The sequence below is a fragment of the Phyllobates terribilis genome, unplaced genomic scaffold, assembly GCF_046119375.1.
Source record: "Phyllobates terribilis strain yellow unplaced genomic scaffold, ASM4611937v1 Scaffold_4__5_contigs__length_816908805, whole genome shotgun sequence".
In the NCBI taxonomy this organism is placed as follows: Eukaryota; Metazoa; Chordata; class Amphibia; order Anura; family Dendrobatidae; genus Phyllobates; species Phyllobates terribilis.
In genome coordinates this window covers 772504565-772529703 of record NW_027362764.1, presented here as the reverse complement: position 1 = coordinate 772529703, position 25139 = coordinate 772504565, and the positions used below count along the sequence as shown (strand labels likewise).

General features: G+C 32.4%; 1 protein-coding gene across 2 annotated transcripts in view; it reads left to right on the top strand.

Annotated features, from left to right (window-relative positions):
- COL22A1 (collagen type XXII alpha 1 chain) overlaps positions 1-25139 on the top strand; it is a 519049-nt gene that overhangs the window by 454063 nt on the left and 39847 nt on the right. For both annotated transcript variants that reach the window (XM_073679923.1, XM_073679924.1), the window contains 2 exons: positions 426-479; positions 4098-4151. In XM_073679923.1, the coding sequence (XP_073536024.1) occupies positions 426-479; positions 4098-4151 (108 nt within the window). The remainder of the gene's footprint in view (positions 1-425; positions 480-4097; positions 4152-25139) is intronic.

The following is a 25139-nucleotide window of genomic DNA, read 5'->3' as shown; positions in this document are numbered from 1 at the left end:
CTTTAGTGATAATCTCCTTCTGATAAAACATTAATTTTATTGAAGCAGCAACACACAGCCTAGTAAGTGACACATCACTGAAATCATGGTTTCAGCTCCTACATCATGCTGCTCTCAGATTACATAGCACACACCTGCTGATATATTTCTTATAAGCAATACCCGTGAACTTCAAAACTTTCCAAAAAATTTATCTGAATACCATCAGTTCAGAGATCATCCATTTCTTGTTTTTTTAAGAAGTTTTGCTTCACAGAAAAACATGAAGTAAGGAGAATGAACAGACAAGCAATTCATAGGTGGGCGTTACATCGATGACGTTCACATTAGTTGTATAGTGTTGAGCATTTATGCTGTTCCTGCTTATTAGAACAACTGAAATGAGAGATTTACTGTTTTATTCTTTTTCTGTATTTTTTGATTAGGGAGATCCTGGACCACCAGGACACCAGGGACCAAGGGGAATCCGAGGACCCACTGTAAGTTTTCCTTTAAATCTACCAATGGGTATAACAACAATTACTCTGTTGCATTGCTATACGTTTTCCTTGCAAAATATAATATATCACTATAAATACCTAATTAAAGTGGCTTACCAGGACTTAGATATTGATGACCTACTACCATCAGTATCGGATTGTTGGAGGTCTGACACCCACCACCACCATCGATCAACGATTTGCAGCACTGTCGGCAGTGAACAGAGCCGTAACAACACAGCGCCGCATACTGTGCAGTGGTCATTTTAGGGTACTGCAGCTGAGCTCCCAATTCACGTCAATGGCTGGACAGGCTTATACAGTGACTTGAGATCCGTGTGACACTATAGGGTTTATTTATCAAGCTAAATGAGGCAGAATTGCAGAGTAATTTGCACTAAAAATTATCATGACTTGCACCATATTTATGATGAGTTTTAGACACTATTTACATCATTATTGACAAATGGGCGTGGCCTTTCTGAAAATGGGAATGGCTTATTGGCAAATGGGTGTGGCATGTTGGTAAATGGGCATGGCATAACATGCAAAATACAGCAAAATTGATGTGCATGTTTCTGGCACAAAGCAGGTCCACTTATAGGCTAGAAATCCTTAAAATCAAATTTGTCAAACAGCGTGAGCCACTTTTCCAAATTCGGCCCATTTTAAGAGTGTCTTGTCTAAACTTGCACTAAATAAGAATTTTTGATAAATATGCCCCAATATTTTTTTTCTATTACATGACTGATAATGTGTATAAAAAGTAATGAGTGAAAATAAAATAAAATCAAGAAAATTATCTAAAACCCTAATAACTTAAAAAAGCCGGGGGGGGGGGGGGAGGGATCATTATAATAAATAATATATCTTATCGGTGCTGTATAAATATACAAAACATGTCACATCGATGGTTTTACAAGGACATTATAATCTTAAAGCTCTAACTCTACATGAACTGCATAGTTTGATATAATAATGATATCATAGACTTAAATTAGCCCTAATATTGGATCAAATAAACAGGTTCAACAAACGTAATGTAGTTTAAAGCAAAGATCCGAAGTAGATAAAGTAACAGTAGAACTGCTAATCAATACAGGGATCTATTACCTAATGGCATGATAATGTAAGTATTACTGCGCCGTCCGCATCCAATAGAAGGAACAAGAACCTCAACGTGCGTTTCGCTATTATGTAAAGCTTCATCAGGAGGTAGAATGAATTGGAAAAGAGGGATATATTTAGTGCTGAACTTACCAGCAGTCATATATGGTGCGCATTCAACGTGATGTATTCCCGAATGATGGCGGTGCCCACCCTGACGATTGTAAGTGACCGGTCAGGGTGAGTCATTTTTCGAAACAATGCTTCCTCTGAAGCCTTTGTTATCTATGCCCTAATGTAAATTTGTTGAATCCCAGTGACAGGTTGATTTTAATTAAAAGAGTATTTTCTATAGTTGACTTTCCTTCGTTGTAGCATGCTGAAACATTGCCTGGATTAGATATATTAATTCTGAAAATGACGCTTGTATTCTATATGGACTCAGAGCTGTCACCATTTTGTGCATCGGTGGTCGCATCCGATTATTCATATCAGTCGCGAAGCCTGTGGTGTCGCAACCTTTATTGCGAGTAATCTACAAAAGACGTCGCCAACCCTGGAACAAGATCTTATTTCTTTCCTGCTGCATCATCATCTTCTTCTTCTCTCGCTGAAATTGTTGCTCTGAATCTAGATGTCGGTTATTAAAATCTATCAAAAAGGTGGTAAAAAAATAAAAAAAGAAGAACAGAAATGTATAATAAAGAAAAACCTTATAAAATAGCATACATACCATTAATATAAATGAGATATCCAGGCTCCTCCCACTTACTGATGCCCCTCCCCCCAGGTTTACTTGTAGCAATTACTTGATATTATTTTCTCACTGATGGCTGCTTCTTGTCTCTTTTCACTCTCAATGATCAGTAAACGTGTGGTGGGCTTGTGCTAATTTGCAGCAGCCAATCTGAATAAGCAGGACTATATTAAAGAAGACTTGTCACTAGGTCAAACATGGCCAATATTTTTTCTTTATTTTATTCCCGCTGCTCTCCTGAGTATTTTGTTTTTTTTTGCCTTTTTAAAATCCGCCATAAGGTTCCAGAGATATTGACATTTTTAGTCGGCGCTTATTTTCATTGTCTTTACCAAGGAGGCGTGGTTTACAGTGTAATAATACAGAGGAGCCTAAAGACACGCCCCCGAGGATCCGGTGACTGTGCACCCTTGTGACGACACAAATAAATACTGGATAAAAAATGCTAATGTCTCTGGAATCATATAGTAGATTAAAAGAAAATACATAAAATGCTCAATACTCTAATGAGCAGTGGGAATAAAACAAGACCAAAAACTGGACACGTTTGACTTACTAACAGGTTCTCTTATAACTCTCCCAAACTCGAATGCAGCGAAGTTAGAGTGACTGTTGTATAGTCGTACCTTAGTAGAGCAGACAGCACTGAAAAAAAAACCAGCTAAGTATCACTCACAGAAGTGATCATTGATTAACACATCACCGGATATTTAAAGAGTACCTAAACTTTTTTTGTATAGAATTATTCTATAGGCATACCAAAGTTATGAATTTTTAGTTATATTCCTAATTATCTTATTTTGCTTCTTTTCTCCAAAACACCATGCTGAAACTGCTGCTGCAACTGCGTTATTCAGGCTTCTTTAGAAGCTGCTTTGAACTGCTGCTCTAGCAGAATCTTTTACTTAAACATTATTTACAAACACTCCCACTGCCTGAGCATAGCGGAAGGGAGCAGAGAAACTCACAACAGATAGAGTATTTGTAAATAGTGTATGAGTAGGGGGTTCTTGCTAGAGCAGAAGTTCAAAGCAGCTACTAAAGGAGCATGAACTAGGCAGTTTTAACATCAATTTAAGCATAGCTTTCAGAGTGAAGTCGCAAAATAAGGTAATGGAATATATGACAGTTTCAGAACTTTGCAAAAGCTGATCAATAATGAAATGAAAAAAAAGTTTAGCCACTTTTTCTAAGAAAATATATATATGATTTGCATAATTGAATTTTCTGTTTTATTGCATGACCAATATACAAAAAAACGGGTCAATCCTAACATAAAAGGACCTTCCCTACATCACACATATCGAGAGAAATGGCTCATCTGGCATATAATCTGGTATAAACTCTACACAACTATGGCTTGTATCCTGCATAGGATATTTCCATACTTTGGTATAAGCATGCTGCTGATTTAACAGATCAGTTTTTTAGGGGTCTTTTTGCATTATGATCGCAATCTGACTTTGGATGGTACAGAAAATGTAAAATTTAGAGATAACTCGTCAAGGCTCATTGAGTTGTGCAAGATTGGACTCACGTACACGGACAGCTTTAAAGGAGACCAAGTTGATCTTAAATCTAAAGGGAGAAAGTTTCAGAACGCCATGTGTAAAGTCTATGCTGTAGTGTATAGAGATTATTATTGGACATAAACAATTTGGGAACTAGTGACCTGCTCGAAAAATGTCCGACAACCCATCAAGAGTCTGTTGTCAATGTGTAATATACTCATATGCTCACTGTTTAATTCCTAGGGCAAAAATGGTCTGGCTGGACCTCCGGGGAGTCCTGGGGCTCCGGGTATAATGGTAAATATTAAAAATAAACGAATGCATTTTACAATATTTTTACTATTTTAATGCGTTCTCTTATATGGAATTACTAGAAGAAAGCCCGTCCCAGAACAGTGACTGTAACAGAAAATGTATCCAGAGTTCTTGTAACAGGACAATAATTGCAATCTATATATATAAATATCCATGCTCATGAAAAATAACTGGCCCAACTTACGACGTCATCCACGTAGTGGCAGTGTTTTGGTTACAAACTGACACTGGACAATCTAAGGCATATATACAGTACAGACCAAAAGTTTGGACACACCTTCTCATTTAAAGATTTTTCTGTATTTTTCTGACTATGAAAATTGTACATTCACACTGAAGGCATCAAAACTATGAATTACCACATGTGGAATTATATACTTAACAAAAAAGTGTGAAACAACTGAAAATATGTCTTATATTCTAGGTTCTTCAAAGTAGCCACCTTTTGCTTTGATGACTGCTTTGCACACTCTTGGCATTCTCTTGATGAGAAGGTAGTCACCGGAAATGGTCTTCCAACAATCTTGAAGGAGCTCCCAGAGATGCTTAGCACTTGTTGGCCCTTTTGCCTTCACTGCGGTCCAGCTCACCCCAAACCATCTCGATTGGGTTCAGGTCTGGTGACTGTGGAGGCCAGGTCATCTGGCGTAGCACCCCATCACTCTCCTTCTTGGTCAAATAGCCCTTACACAGCCTGGAGGTGTGTTTGGGGTCATTGTCCTGTTGAAAAATAAATGATGGTCCAACTAAACGCAAAATGGATGGAATAGCATGCCGCTGCAAGATGCTGTGGTAGCCATGCTGGTTCAGTATGCCTTCAATTTTGAATAAATCCCCAACAGTGTCACCAGCAAAGCACCCCCACACCATCACACCTCCTCCTCCATGCTTCACGGTGGGAACCAGGCATGTAGAGTCCATCCGTTCACCTTTTCTGCGTCGCACAAAGACACGGTGGTTGGAACCAATGATCTCAAATTTGGACTCATCAGACCAAAGCACAGATTTCCACTGGTCTAATGTCCATTCCTTGTGTTCTTTAGCCCAAACAAGTCTCTTCTGCTTGTTGCCTGTCCTTAGCAGTGGTTTCCTAGCAGCTATTTTACCATGAAGGCCTGCTGCACAAAGTCTCCTCTTAACAGTTGTTGTAGAGATGTGTCTGCTGCTAGAACTCTGTGTGGCATTGACCTGGTCTCTAATCTGAGCTGCTGTTAACCTGCGATTTCTGAGGCTGGTGACTCGGATAAACTTATCCTCAGAAGCAGAGGTGACTCACGGTCTGCCTTTCCTGGGGCGGTCCTCACGTGAACCAGTTTCTTTGTAGCTCTTGATGGTTTTTGCATCTGCACTTGGGGACACTTTCAAATTTTGCCCAATTTTTCGGACTGACCGACCTTCATTTCTTAAGTAATGATGGCCACTCGTTTTTCTTTACTTAGCTGCTTTTTTCTTGCTGTAATACAAATTCTAACAATCTATTCAGTAGGACTATCAGCTGTGTATCCACTTGACTTCTGCACAACACAACTGATGGTCCCAACCCCATTTATAAGGCAAGAAATTCCGCTTATTAAACCTGACAGGGCACACCTGTGAAGTGAAGACCATTTCCGGTGACTACCTCTTGAAGCTCATCAAGAGAATGCCAAGACTGGGCAAAGCAGTCATCTAAGCAAAAGGTGGCTACTTTGAAGAACCTAGAATATAAGACATATTTTCAGTTGTTTCACACTTTTTTTGTTAACTATATAATTCCACATGTGTTAATTCATAGTTCTGATGCCTTCAGGGTGAATTTACAATTCTCATAGTCATGAAAATACAGAAAAATCTTTAAATGAGAAGGTGTGTCCAAACTTTTGGTCTGTACTGTATGTGTGTGTGTTACCACTTCAGTGTACAAGAATGCAGCTAATATAACACTGCCACTTTGTACAAGAATATAACTACTATAATACTGCCCTCTATGTACAAGAATATAACTACTATAATACTACTCCTATGTACAAGAATATAACTACTATAATACTGCCCCCTATGTACAAGAATATAACTACTATATTACTGCCCCTATGTACAAGAATATAACTACTATAATACTGCCCCCTATGTACAAGAATATAACTACTATAATACTGCTTCTATGTACAAGAATATAACTACTATAATACTGCTCCTATGTACAAGAATATAACTACTATAATACTGCTCCCTATGTACAAGAATATAACTACTATAATACTGCCCTCTTTGTACAAGAATATAACTACTATAATACTGCCCCCTATGTATAAGAATATAACTACTATAATACTGCCCCCTATGTGTAAGAATATAACTACTATAATACTGCCCCCTATGTACAAGAATATAACTACTATAATACTACTCCTATGTTCAAGAATATAACTACTATAATACTGCTCCTATGTACAAGAATATAACTACTATATTACTGCCCCTATGTACAAGAATATAACTACTATAATACTGCCCCCTATGTACAAGAATATAACTACTATAATACTGCTTCTATGTACAAGAATATGACTACTATAATACTGCTCCCTATGTACAAGAATATAACTACTATAATACTGCCCTCTTTGTACAGGAATATAACTACTATAATACTGCCCCCTATGTATAAGAATATAACTACTATAATACTGCCCCCTATGTGTAAGAATATAACTACTATAATACTGCCCCCTATGTACAAGAATATAACTACTATAATACTACTCCTATGTACAAGAATATAACTACTATAATACTGCTCCTATGTACAAGAATATAACTACTATAATACTGCTCCCTATGTACAAGAATATAACTACTATAATACTGCCCTCTTTGTACAAGAATATAACTACTATAATACTGCCCCCTATGTATAAGAATATAACTACTATAATACTGCCCCCTATGTGTAAGAATATAACTACTATAATACTGCCCCCTATGTACAAGAATATAACTACTATAATACTACTCCTATGTTCAAGAATATAACTACTATAATACTGCTCCTATGTACAAGAATATAACTACTATATTACTGCCCCTATGTACAAGAATATAACTACTATAATACTGCCCCCTATGTACAAGAATATAACTACTATAATACTGCTTCTATGTACAAGAATATGACTACTATAATACTGCTCCCTATGTACAAGAATATAACTACTATAATACTGCCCTCTTTGTACAGGAATATAACTACTATAATACTGCCCCCTATGTATAAGAATATAACTACTATAATACTGCCCCCTATGTGTAAGAATATAACTACTATAATACTGCCCCCTATGTACAAGAATATAACTACTATAATACTACTCCTATGTTCAAGAATATAACTACTATAATACTGCTCCTATGTACAAGAATATAACTACTATAATACTGCTTCTATGTACAAGAATATAACTACTATAATACTGCCCCCTATGTACAAGAATGCAGCTAATATAACACTGCCACTTTGTACAAGAATATAACTGCTATAATACTGCCCTCTATGTACAAGAATATAACTACTATAATACTACTCCTATGTACAAGAATATAACTACTATAATACTGCCCCCTATGTACAAGAATATAACTACTATATTACTGCCCCTATGTACAAGAATATAACTACTATAATACTGCCCCCTATGTACAAGAATATAACTACTATAATACTGCTTCTATGTACAAGAATATAACTACTATAATACTGCTCCTATGTACAAGAATATAACTACTATAATACTGCTCCCTATGTACAAGAATATAACTACTATAATACTGCCCTCTTTGTACAAGAATATAACTACTATAATACTGCCCCCTATGTATAAGAATATAACTACTATAATACTGCCCCCTATGTGTAAGAATATAACTACTATAATACTGCCCCCTATGTACAAGAATATAACTACTATAATACTACTCCTATGTTCAAGAATATAACTACTATAATACTGCTCCTATGTACAAGAATATAACTACTATATTACTGCCCCTATGTACAAGAATATAACTACTATAATACTGCCCCCTATGTACAAGAATATAACTACTATAATACTGCTTCTATGTACAAGAATATGACTACTATAATACTGCTCCCTATGTACAAGAATATAACTACTATAATACTGCCCTCTTTGTACAGGAATATAACTACTATAATACTGCCCCCTATGTATAAGAATATAACTACTATAATACTGCCCCCTATGTGTAAGAATATAACTACTATAATACTGCCCCCTATGTACAAGAATATAACTACTATAATACTACTCCTATGTACAAGAATATAACTACTATAATACTGCTCCTATGTACAAGAATATAACTACTATATTACTGCCCCTATGTACAAGAATATAACTACTATAATACTGCCCCCTATGTACAAGAATATAACTACTATAATACTGCTTCTATGTACAAGAATATAACTACTATAATACTGCTCCCTATGTACAAGAATATAACTACTATAATACTGCCCTCTTTGTACAAGAATATAACTAATATAATACTGCCCCCTATGTATAAAAATATAACTACTATAATACTGCCCCCTATGTGTAAGAATATAACTACTATAATACTGCCCCTATGTACAAGAATATAACTACTATAATACTGCCCCTATGTACAAGAATATAACTACTATAATACTGCCCCCTATGTATAAGAATATAACTACTATAATACTGCCCCATATGTGTAAGAATATAACTACTATAATACTGCCCCCTATGTATAAGAATATAACCACTATAATACTGCTCCCTATGTACAAGAATATAACTACTATAATACTGCCCCCTATGTATAAGAATATAACTACTATAATACTGCCCCCTATGTGTAAGACTATAACTACTATAATACTGCCCCCTATGTATAAGAATATAACTACTATAATACTGCTCCCTATGTACAAGAATATAACTACTATAATACTGCCCCCCTATGTACAGGAATATAACTACTATAATACTACCCCCTATGTACAAGAATATAACTACTATAATACTGCTCCTATGTACAAGAATATAACTACTATAAAACTGCTCCTATGTACAAGAATATAACTACTATATTACTGCCCCTATGTACAAGAATATAACTACTATAATGCTGCTTCTATGTACAAGAATATAACTACTATAATACTGCTCCCTATGTACAAGAATATAACTACTATAATACTGCCCTCTTTGTACAAGAATATAACTACTATAATACTGCCCCCTATGTATAAGAATATAACTACTATAATACTGCTCCCTATGTGTAAGAATATAACTACTATAATACTGCCCCTATGTGCAAGAATATAACTACTACAATACTGCCCCCTATGTACAAGAATATAACTACTATAATACTGCCCCCTATGTATAAGGATATAACTACTATAATACTGCCCCCTATGTGTAAGAATATAACTACTATAATACTGCCCCCTATGTATAAGAATATAACTACTATAATACTGCTCCCTATGTACAAGAATATAACTACTATAATACTGCCCCCTATGTATAAGAATATAACTACTATAATACTACTCCCTATGTACAAGAATATAACTACTATAATACTGCCCCCTATGTACAAGAATATAACTACTATAATACTGCCCCCTATGTATAAGAATATAACTACTATAATACTGCTCCTATGTATAAGAATATAACTACTATAATACTGCTCCTATGTACAAGAAAATAACTACTATAATACTGCCCCCTATGTACAAGAATATAACTACTATAATACTGCCCCCTATGTACAAAAATATAACTACTATAATACTGCCTCCTATGTACAAGAATATAACTACTATAATACTGCCCCTATATACAAGAATATAACTACTATATACTGCTCCTATGTACAAGAATATAACTACTATAATACTGTCCCCTATGTACAAGAATATAACTACTATAATACTGCTCCTATGTAAAAGAATGTAACTACTATAATACTGCTCCTATATACAAGAATATAACTACTATAATACTGCCCCCTATGTACAGGAATATAACTACTATTATACTGCTCCAATGTGCAGGAATATAACTGCTATAATACTGCCCCCTATGTACAAGAATATAACTACTATAATACTGCTCCTATCTATAAGAATATAACTACTATAATACTGCCCCCTATGTATAAGAAAATAACTACTATAATACTGCCCCCTATGTGTAAGAATATAACTACTATAATACTGCCCCCTATGTGTAAGAATATAACTACTATAATACTGCCCCCTATGTACAAGAATATAACTACTATAATACTGCTCCTATCTATAAGAATATATCTACTATAATACTGCCCCCTATGTATAAGAAAATAACTACTATAATACTGCCCCCTATGTGTAAGAATATAACTACTATAATACTGCCCCCTATGTGTAAGAATATAACTACTATAATACTGCCCCCTATGTATAAGAATATAACTACTATAATACTGCTCCCTTTGTACAAGAATATAACTACTATAATACTGCCCCCTATGTATAAGAATATAACTACTATAACACTGCCCCCTATGTGTAAGAATATAACTACTATAATACTGCCCCCTATGTATAAGAATATAACTACTATAATACTGCTCCCTATGTACAAGAATATAACTACTATAATACTGCCCCCTATGTACAAGAATATAACTACTATAATACTGCGCCCTATGTATAAGAATATAACTACTATAATACTGCCCCTATGTACAAGAATTTAACTACTATAATACAGCTCCTATGTACAAGAAAATAAATACTATAATACTGCCCCCTATGTACAAGAATATAACTACTATAATACTGCCTCCTATGTACAAGAATATAACTACTATAATACTGCCCCTATATACAAGAATATTACTACTATATACTACTCCTATGTACAAGAATATAACTACTATAATACTGTCCCCTATGTACAAGAATATAACTACTATAATACTGCTCCTATGTAAAAGAATGTAAAACTATAATACTGCTCCTATATACAAGAATATAACTACTATAATACTGCCCCCTATGTACAGGAATATAACTACTATAATACTGCTCCAATGTGCAAGAATATAACTGCTATAATACTGCCCCCTATGTACAAGAATATAACTACTATAATACTGCTCCTATCTATAAGAATATAACTACTTTAATACTGCCCCCTATGTATAAGAATATAACTATTATAATACTGCTCCCTATGTACAAGAATATAACTGTTATAATACTGCTCCTATGTACAAGAATATAGCGACTATAATACTGTCCCCTATGTACAAGAATATAACTACTATAATACTGCCCCTATATACAAGAATATAACTACTATATACTGCTCCTATGTACAAGAATATAACTATTATAATACTGTCCCCTATGTACAAGAATATAACTACTATAATACTGCTCCTATGTAAAAGAATGTAACTACTATAATACTGCTCCTATATACAAGAATATAACTACTATAATACTGCCCCCTATGTACAGGAATATAACTACTATTATACTGCTCCAATGTGCAAGAATATAACTGCTATAATACTGCCCCCTATGTACAAGAATATAACTACTATAATACTGCTCCTATCTATAAGAATATAACTACTATAATACTGCCCCCTATGTATAAGAAAATAACTACTATAATACTGCCCCCTATGTGTAAGAATATAACTACTATAATACTGCCCCCTATGTGTAAGAATATAACTACTATAATACTGCCCCCTATGTACAAGAATATAACTACTATAATACTGCTCCTATCTATAAGAATATATCTACTATAATACTGCCCCCTATGTATAAGAAAATAACTACTATAATACTGCCCCCTATGTGTAAGAATATAACTACTATAATACTGCCCCCTATGTGTAAGAATATAACTACTATAATACTGCCCCCTATGTATAAGAATATAACTACTATAATACTGCTCCCTTTGTACAAGAATATAACTACTATAATACTGCCCCCTATGTATAAGAATATAACTACTATAACACTGCCCCCTATGTGTAAGAATATAACTACTATAATACTGCCCCCTATGTATAAGAATATAACTACTATAATACTGCTCCCTATGTACAAGAATATAACTACTATAATACTGCCCCCTATGTACAAGAATATAACTACTATAATACTGCGCCCTATGTATAAGAATATAACTACTATAATACTGCCCCTATGTACAAGAATTTAACTACTATAATACAGCTCCTATGTACAAGAAAATAACTACTATAATACTGTCCCCTATGTACAAGAATATAACTACTATAATACTGCCTCCTATGTACAAGAATATAACTACTATAATACTGCCCCTATATACAAGAATATTACTACTATATACTACTCCTATGTACAAGAATATAACTACTATAATACTGTCCCCTATGTACAAGAATATAACTACTATAATACTGCTCCTATGTAAAAGAATGTAAAACTATAATACTGCTCCTATATACAAGAATATAACTACTATAATACTGCCCCCTATGTACAGGAATATAACTACTATAATACTGCTCCAATGTGCAAGAATATAACTGCTATAATACTGCCCCCTATGTACAAGAATATAACTACTATAATACTGCTCCTATCTATAAGAATATAACTACTTTAATACTGCCCCCTATGTATAAGAATATAACTATTATAATACTGCTCCCTATGTACAAGAATATAACTGTTATAATACTGCTCCTATGTACAAGAATATAGCGACTATAATACTGTCCCCTATGTACAAGAATATAACTACTATAATACTGCTCCTATGTACAAGAATGTAACTACTATAATACTGCACCCTATGTATAAGAATATAACTACTATAATACTGCCCCCTATGTGTAAGAATATAACTACTATAATACTGCCCCCTATGTATAAGAATATAACTACTATAATACTGCTCCCTATGTACAAGAATATAACTACTATAATACTGCCCCCTATGTACAAGAATATAACTACTATAATACTGCCCCCTATGTATAAGAATATAACTACTATAATACTGCCCCTATGTACAAGAATATAACTACTATAATACTGCTCCTATGTATAAGAATATAACTACTATAATACTGCTCCTATGTACAAGAAAATAATTACTATAATACTGCCCCCTATGTACAAGAATATAACTACTATAATACTGCCCCCTATGTACAAAAATATAACTACTATAATACTGCCTCCTATGTACAAGAATATAACTACTATAATACTGCCCCTATATACAAGAATATAACTACTATATACTGCTCCTATGTACAAGAATATAACTACTATAATACTGTCCCCTATGTACAAGAATATAACTACTATAATACTGCTCCTATGTAAAAGAATGTAACTACTATAATACTGCTCCTATATACAAGAATATAACTACTATAATACTGCCCCCTATGTACAGGAATATAACTACTATTATACTGCTCCAATGTGCAAGAATATAACTGCTATAATACTGCCGCCTATGTACAAGAATATAACTACTATAATACTGCTCCTATCTATAAGAATATAACTACTATAATACTGCCCCCTATGTATAAGAAAATAACTACTATAATACTGGCCCCTATGTGTAAGAATATAACTACTATAATACTGCCCCCTATGTGTAAGAATATAACTACTATAATACTGCCCCCTATTTACAAGAATATAACTACTATAATACTGCGCCTATCTATAAGAATATATCTACTATAATACTGCCCCCTATGTATAAGAAAATAACTACTATAATACTGCCCCCTATGTGTAAGAATATAACTACTATAATACTGCCCCCTATGTGTAAGAATATAACTACTATAATACTGCCCCCTATGTATAAGAATATAACTACTATAATACTGCTCCCTTTGTACAAGAATATAACTACTATAATACTGCCCCCTATGTATAAGAATATAACTACTATAACACTGCCCCCTATGTGTAAGAATATAACTACTATAATACTGCCCCCTATATATAAGAATATAACTACTATAATACTGCTCCCTATGTACAAGAATATAACTACTATAATACTGCCCCCTATGTACAAGAATATAACTACTATAATACTGCGCCCTATGTATAAGAATATAACTACTATAATACTGCCCCTATGTACAAGAATATAACTACTATAATACTGCTCCTATGTACAAGAAAATAACTACTATAATACTGCCCCCTATGTACAAGAATATAACTACTATAATACTGCCCCTATATACAAGAATATAACTACTATATACTACTCCTATGTACAAGAATATAACTACTATAATACTGTCCCCTATGTACAAGAATATAACTACTATAATACTGCTCCTATGTAAAAGAATGTAAAACTATAATACTGCTCCTATATACAAGAATATAACTACTATAATACTGCCCCCTATGTACAGGAATATAACTACTATAATACTGCTCCAATGTGCAAGAATATAACTGCTATAATACTGCCCCCTATGTACAAGAATATAACTACTATAATACTGCTCCTATCTATAAGAATATAACTACTTTAATACTGCCCCCTATGTATAAGAATATAACTATTATAATACTGCTCCCTATGTACAAGAATATAACTGTTATAATACTGCTCCTATGTACAAGAATATAGCGACTATAATATTGTCCCCTATGTACAAGAATATAACTACTATAATACTGCTCCTATGTACAAGAATGTAACTACTATAATACTGCACCCTATGTATAAGAATATAACTACTATAATACTGCCCCCTATGTGTAAGAATATAACTACTATAATACTGCCCCCTATGTATAAGAATATAACTACTATAATACTGCTCCCTATGTACAAGAATATAACTACTATAATACTGCCCCCTATGTACAAGAATATAACTACTATAATACTGCTTCTATGTACAAGAATATAACTATTATAATACTGCTCCTATGTACAAGAATATAACTACTATAATACTGCCCCCTATGTACAAGAATATAATACTATAATACTGCTCCTATGTACAAGAATATAACTACTATAATACTGCCCCTATGTACAAGAATATAACTACTATAATACTGCCCCCTATGTACAAGAATATAACTACTATAATACTGCCCCCTATGTACAAGAATATAACTACTATAATACTGCCCCCTATGTACAAGAATATAACTACTATAATACTACCCCTATGTACAAGAATATATCTTCTATCATACTGCCCTCTATGTACAAGAATATAACTACTATAATACTGCCCCCGATATACAAGAATATAACTACTATAATACTGCTCCTATGTACAAGAATATAACTACTATAATACTGCTCCTATGTACAAGAATATAACTACTATAATACTGCTCCTATGTACAAGAATATAACTACTATAATACTGCTCCTATGTACAAGAATATAACTACTATAATACTGCTCCTTTATACAAGAATATAACTACTATAATACTGCTCCTTTATACAAGAATATAACTACTATAATACTGCCTATGTACAAGAATATAACTACTATAATACTGCTCCTTTATACAAGAATATAACTACTATAACACTGCCTATGTACAAGAATATAACTACTATAATACTGCTCCTATATACAAGAATATATCTACTATAATACTGCCCCTATGTACAAGAGTATAACTACTATAATACTGCCCCTATGTACAAGAATATAACTACTATAATACTGCTCCTTTATACTAGAATATAACTACTATTATACTGCTCCTTTATACAAGAATATAACTACTATAATACTGCTCCTATGTACAAAAATATAACTACTATAATACTGCTTCTATGTACAAGAATATAACTACTATAATACTGCTTCTATGTACAAGAATATAACTACTATAATACTGCTCCTATGTACAAGAAAATAACTACTATAATACTGCTCCTATATACAAGAATATAACTACTATAATACTGCTCCTTTATGCAAGAATATAACTACTATAATACTGCTCCTTTATACAAGAATATAACTACTATAATACTGCCTCCTATGTACAAGAATATAACTACTATAATACTGCCCCTATGTACAAGAATATAACTACTATAATACTGCCCCCTATGTACAAGAGTATAACTACTATAATACTGCCCCTATGTACAAGAATATAACTACTATAATACCGCTCCTTTATACAAGAGTATAACTACTATAATACTGCCCCTGTGTACAAAAATATAACTACTATAATACTGCCCCTATGTACAAGAATATAACTACTATAATACTGCTCCTTTATACAAGAATATAACTACTATAATACTGCTCCTATATACAAGAATATAACTACTATAATACTGCCCCTATGTACAAGAGTATAACTACTATAATACTGCCCCTATGTACAAGAATATAACTACTATAATACTGCCCCTATGTACAAGAATATAACTACTATAATACTGCTCCTATGTACAAGAATATAACTACTATAATACTGCTCCTATGTACAAGAGTATAACTACTATAATACTGCCCCTATGTACAAGAATATAACTACTATAATACTGCCCCCTATGTACAAGAATATAACTACTATAATACTGCCCTCTTTGTACAAGAATATAACTACTATAATACTGCCCCCTATGTATAAGAATATAACTACTATAATACTGCTCCCTATGTGTAAGAATATAACTACTATAATACTGCCCCTATGTGCAAGAATATAACTACTACAATACTGCCCCCTATGTACAAGAATATAACTACTATAATACAGCCCCCTATGTATAAGAATATAACTACTATAATACTGCCCCCTATGTGTAAGAATATTACTACTATAATACTGCCCCCTATGTATAAGAATATAACTACTATAATACTGCTCCCTATGTACAAGAATATAACTACTATAATACTGCCCCCTATGTATAAGAATATAACTACTATAATACTGCTCCCTATGTACAAGAATATAACTACTATAATACTGCCCCCTATGTACAAGAATATAACTACTATAATACTGCCCCCTATGTATAAGAATATAACTACTATAATACTGCCCCTATGTACAAGAATATAACTACTATAATACTGCTCCTATGTACAAGAATATAACTACTATAATACTGCTCCTATGTACAAGAAAATAACTACTATAATACTGCCCCCTATGTACAAGAAAATAACTACTATAATACTGCCCCCTATGTACAAGAATATAACTACTATATACTACTCCTATGTACAAGAATATAACTACTATAATACTGTCCCCTTTGTACAAGAATATAACTACTATAATATTGCTCCTATGTAAAAGAATGTAAAACTATAATACTACTCCTATATACAAGAATATAACTACTATAATACTGCCCCCTATGTACAGGAATATAACTACTATAATACTGCTACAATGTGCAAGAATATAACTGCTATAATACTGCCCCCTATGTACAAGAATATAACTACTATAATACTGCTCCTATCTATAAGAATATAACTACTTTAATACTGCCCCCTATGTATAAGAATATAACTATTATAATACTGCTCCCTATGTACAAGAATATAACTGTTATAATACTGCTCCTATGTACAAGAATATAGCGACTACAATACTGTCCCCTATGTACAAGAATATAACTACTATAATACTGCTCCTATGTACAAGAATGTAACTACTATAATACTGCACCCTATGTATAAGAATATAACTACTATAATACTGCCCCCTATGTGTAAGAATATAACTACTATAATACTGCCCCCTATGTATAAGAATATAACTACTATAATTCTGCTCCCTATGTACAAGAATATAACTACTATAATACTGCCCCCTATGTACAAGAATATAACTACTATAATACTGCTTCTATGTACAAGAATATAACTATTATAATACTGCTCCTATGTACAAGAATATAACTACTATAATACTGCCCCTTATGTACAAGAATATAATACTATAATACTGCTCCTATGTACAAGAATATAACTACTATAATACTGCCCCTATGTACAAGAATATAACTACTATAATACTGCCCCCTATGTACAAGAATATAACTAGTATAATACTGCCCCCTATGTACAAGAATATAACTAGTATAATACTGCCCCCTATGTACAAGAATATAACTACTATAATACTACCCCTATGTACAAGAATATATCTTCTATCATACTGCCCTCTATGTACAAGAATATAACTACTATAATACTGCCCCGATATACAAGAATATAACTACTATAATACTGCTCCTATGTACAAGAATATAACTACTATAATACTGCTCTATGTACAAGAATATAACTACTATAATACTGCTCCTTTATACAAGAATATAACTACTATAATACTGCTCCTATATACAAGAATATAACTACTATAATACTGCCCTCAATGTACAAGAATATAACTACTATAATACTGCCCTCTATGTACAAGAATATAACTACTATAATACTGCCCCTATGTACAAGAATATAACTACTATAATACTGCTCCTATGTACAAGAATATAACTACTATAATACTGCTCTATGTACAAGAATATAACTACTATAATACTGCCCCCTATGTACAAGAATATAACTACTATAATACTGCCCTCTATGTACAAGAATATAACTACTATAATACTGCCCCTATGTACAAGAATATAACTACTATAATACTGCTACTATGTACAAGAATATAACTACTATAATACTGCTCTATGTACAAGAATATAAGTACTATAATACTGCTCCTATGTACAAGAATATAACTACTATAATACTGCCCCCTATGTACAAGAATATAACTACTATAATACTGCTCCTATATACAAGAATATAACTACTATAATACTGCCCCTATGTACAAGAGTATAACTACTATAATACTGCCCCTATGTACAAGAATATAACTACTATAATACTGCTCCTTTATACAAGAATATATCTACTTTAATACTGCTCCTATATTCAAGAATATAACTACTATAATACTGCTCCTATATACAAGAATATAACTACTATAATACTGCCCCTATGTACAAGAGTATAACTACTATAATACTGCCCCCTATGTACAAGAATATAACTACTATAATACTGCTCCTTTATACAAGAACATAACTACTATAATACTGCTCCTATATACAAGAATATAAGTACTATAATATTGCCCCTATATACAAGAATATAACTACTATAATACTGCTCCTATGTACAAGAATATAACTACTATAATACTGCTCCTATGTACAAGAATATAACTACTATAATACTGCTCCTATGTACAAGAATATAACTACTATAATACTGCTCCTATGTACAAGAATATAACTACTATAATACTGCTCCTTTATACAAGAATATAACTACTATAATACTGCTCCTTTATACAAGAATATAACTACTATAATACTGCCTATGTACAAGAATATAACTACTATAATACTGCTCCTTTATACAAGAATATAACTACTATAACACTGCCTATGTACAAGAATATAACTACTATAATACTGCCCCTATGTACAAGAATATAACTACTATAATACTGCTCCTATATACAAGAATATAACTACTATAATACTGCCCCTATGTACAAGAGTATAACTACTATAATACTGCCCCTATGTACAAGAATATAACTACTATAATACTGCTCCTTTATACTAGAATATAACTACTATTATACTGCTCCTTTATACAAGAATATAACTACTATAATACTGCTCCTATGTACAAAAATATAACTACTATAATACTGCTTCTATGTACAAGAATATAACTACTATAATACTGCTTCTATGTACAAGAATATAACTACTATAATACTGCTCCTATGTACAAGAAAATAACTACTATAATACTGCTCCTATGTACAAGAATATAACTACTATAATACTGCTCCTTTATACAAGAATATAACTACTATAATACTGCTCCTTTATACAAGAATATAACTACTATAATACTGCCTCCTATGTACAAGAATATAACTACTATAATACTGCCCCTATGTACAAGAATATAACTACTATAATACTGCCCCCTATGTACAAGAGTATAACTACTATAATACTGCCCCTATGTACAAGAATATAACTACTATAATACCGCTCCTTTATACAAGAATATAACTACTATAATACTGCTCCTATATACAAGAATATAACTACTATAATACTGCCCCTATGTACAAGAGTATAACTACTATAATACTGTCCCTATGTACAAGAATATAACTACTATAATACTGCCCCCTATGTACAAGAATATAACTACTATAATACTGCTCCTATGTACAAGAATATAACTACTATAATACTGCTCCTATGTACAAGAAAATAACTACTATAATACTGCCCCCTATGTACAAGAATATAACTACTATAATACTGCCCCCTATGTACAAAAATATAACTACTATAATACTGCCTCCTATGTACAAGAATATAACTACTATAATACTGCCCCTATATACAAGAATATAACTACTATATACTGCTCCTATGTACAAGAATATAACTACTATAATACTGTCCCCTATGTACAAGAATATAACTACTATAATACTGCTCCTATGTAAAAGAATGTAACTACTATAATACTGCTCCTATATACAAGAATATAACTACTATAATACTGCCCCCTATGTACAGGAATATAACTACTATTATACTGCTCCAATGTGCAAGAATATAACTGCTATAATACTGCCCCCTATGTACAAGAATATAACTACTATAATACTGCTCCTATCTATAAGAATATAACTACTATAATACTGCCCCCTATGTATAAGAAAATAACTACTATAATACTGCCCCCTATGTGTAAGAATATAACTACTATAATACTGCCCCCTATGTGTAAGAATATAACTACTATAATACTGCCCCCTATGTACAAGAATATAACTACTATAATACTGCTCCTATGTACAAGACTATAACTACTATAATACTGCTCCTATGTACAAGAATATAACTACTATAATACTGCCCCTATGTACAAGAATATAACTACTATAACACTGCCTCCTATGTACAAGAATATATCTACTATAATACTGCCCCATATGTACAAAAATATAACTACTATAATACTGTCCCTATGTGCAAGAATATAACTACTATAATACTGCCCCCTATGTACAAGAATATAACTACTATAATACTGCTCCTATGTACAAGAATATAACTACTATAGTACTGCTCCTATGTACAAGAATATAACTACTATAATACTGCCCCTATGTACAAGAATATAACTACTATAATACTACCCCCTATGTACAAAAATATAACTACTATAATACTGTCCCTATGTACTAGAATATAACAACTACTATAATACTGCCCCTATGAACAAGAATATAACTACTATAATACTGCTCCTATGTACAAGACTATAACTACTATAATACTGCTCCTATGTACAAGAATATAACTACTATAATACTGCCCCTATGTACAAGAATATAACTACTATAATACTGCCTCCTATGTACAAGAATATATCTACTATAATGCTGCCCTCTATGTACAAAAATATAACTACTATAATACTGTCCCTATGTACAAGAATATAACTACTATAATACTGCCCCCTATGTACAAGAATATAACTACTATAATACTGCTCCTATGTACAAGAATATAACTACTATAATACTGCTCCTATGTACAAGAAAATAACTACTATAATACTGCCCCCTATGTACAAGAATATAACTACTATAATACTGCCCCCTATGTACAAAAATATAACTACTATAATACTGCCTCCTATGTACAAGAATATAACTACTATAATACTGCCCCTATATACAAGAATATAACTACTATAATACTGCCCCTATGTACAAGAATATAACTACTATAATACTGCCCCTATGTACAAGAATATAACTACTATAATACTGCCCCCTATGTACAAGAATATAACTACTATAATACTGCTCCTATGTACAAGAATGTAACTACTATAATACTGCTCCTATATACAAGAATATAACTATTATAATACTGCCCCCTATGTACATTAATATAACTACTATTATACTGCTCCAATGTGCAAGAATATAACTGCTATAATACTGCCCCCTATGTACAAGAATATAACTACTATAATACTGCTCCTATCTATAAGAATATAACTACTATAATACTGCCCCCTATGTATAAGAAAATAACTACTATAATACTGCCCCCTATGTGTAAGAATATAGCTACTATAATACTGCCCCCTATGTGTAAGAATATAACTACTATAATACTGCCCCCTATGTACAAGAATATAACTACTATAATACTGCTCCTATCTATAAGAATATATCTACTATAATACTGCCCCCTATGTATAAGAAAATAACTACTATAATACTGCCCCCTATGTGTAAGAATATAACTACTATAATACTGCCCCCTATGTGTAAGAATATAACTACTATAATACTGCCCCCTATGTATAAGAATATAACTACTATAATACTGCTCCCTTTGTACAAGAATATAACTACTATAATACTGCCCCCTATGTATAAGAATATAACTACTATAACACTGCCCCCTATGTGTAAGAATATAACTACTATAATACTGCCCCCTATGTATAAGAATATAACTACCATAATACTGCTTTCTATGTACAAGAATATAACTACTATAATACTGCCCCCTATGTACAAGAATATAACTACTATAATACTGCCCCCTATGTATAAGAATATAACTACTATAATACTGCCCCTATGTACAAGAATATAACTACTATAATACTGCTCCTATGTACAAGAATATAACTACTATAGTACTACCCCTATGTACAAGAATATATCTTCTATCATACTGCCCTCTATGTACAAGAATATAACTACTATAATACTGCCCCGATATACAAGAATATAACTACTATAATACTGCTCCTATGTACAAGAATATAACTACTATAATACTGCTCTATGTACAAGAATATAACTACTATAATACTGCTCCTTTATACAAGAATATAACTACTATAATACTGCTCCTATATACAAGAATATAACTACTATAATACTGCCCTCAATGTACAAGAATATAACTACTATAATACTGCCCTCTATGTACAAGAATATAACTACTATAATACTGCCCCTATGTACAAGAATATAACTACTATAATACTGCTCCTATGTACAAGAAAATAACTACTATAATACTGCTCCTATGTACAAGAATATAACTACTATAATACTGCTCCTTTATACAAGAATATAACTACTATAATACTGCTCCTTTATACAAGAATATAACTACTATAATACTGCCTCCTATGTACAAGAATATAACTACTATAATACTGCCCCTATGTACAAGAATATAACTACTATAATACTGCCCCCTATGTACAAGAGTATAACTACTATAATACTGCCCCTATGTACAAGAATATAACTACTATAATACCGCTCCTTTATACAAGAATATAACTACTATAATACTGCTCCTATATACAAGAATATAACTACTATAATACTGCCCCTATGTACAAGAGTATAACTACTATAATACTGTCCCTATGTACAAGAATATAACTACTATAATACTGCCCCCTATGTACAAGAATATAACTACTATAATACTGCTCCTATGTACAAGAATATAACTACTATAATACTGCTCCTATGTACAAGAAAATAACTACTATAATACTGCCCCCTATGTACAAGAATATAACTACTATAATACTGCCCCCTATGTACAAAAATATAACTACTATAATACTGCCTCCTATGTACAAGAATATAACTACTATAATACTGCCCCTATATACAAGAATATAACTACTATATACTGCTCCTATGTACAAGAATATAACTACTATAATACTGTCCCCTATGTACAAGAATATAACTACTATAATACTGCTCCTATGTAAAAGAATGTAACTACTATAATACTGCTCCTATATACAAGAATATAACTACTATAATACTGCCCCCTATGTACAGGAATATAACTACTATTATACTGCTCCAATGTGCAAGAATATAACTGCTATAATACTGCCCCCTATGTACAAGAATATAACTACTATAATACTGCTCCTATCTATAAGAATATAACTACTATAATACTGCCCCCTATGTATAAGAAAATAACTACTATAATACTGCCCCCTATGTGTAAGAATATAACTACTATAATACTGCCCCCTATGTGTAAGAATATAACTACTATAATACTGCCCCCTATGTACAAGAATATAACTACTATAATACTGCTCCTATGTACAAGACTATAACTACTATAATACTGCTCCTATGTACAAGAATATAACTACTATAATACTGCCCCTATGTACAAGAATATAACTACTATAACACTGCCTCCTATGTACAAGAATATATCTACTATAATACTGCCCCATATGTACAAAAATATAACTACTATAATACTGTCCCTATGTGCAAGAATATAACTACTATAATACTGCCCCCTATGTACAAGAATATAACTACTATAATACTGCTCCTATGTACAAGAATATAACTACTATAGTACTGCTCCTATGTACAAGAATATAACTACTATAATACTGCCCCTATGTACAAGAATATAACTACTATAATACTACCCCCTATGTACAAAAATATAACTACTATAATACTGTCCCTATGTACTAGAATATAACAACTACTATAATACTGCCCCTATGAACAAGAATATAACTACTATAATACTGCTCCTATGTACAAGACTATAACTACTATAATACTGCTCCTATGTACAAGAATATAACTACTATAATACTGCCCCTATGTACAAGAATATAACTACTATAATACTGCCTCCTATGTACAAGAATATATCTACTATAATGCTGC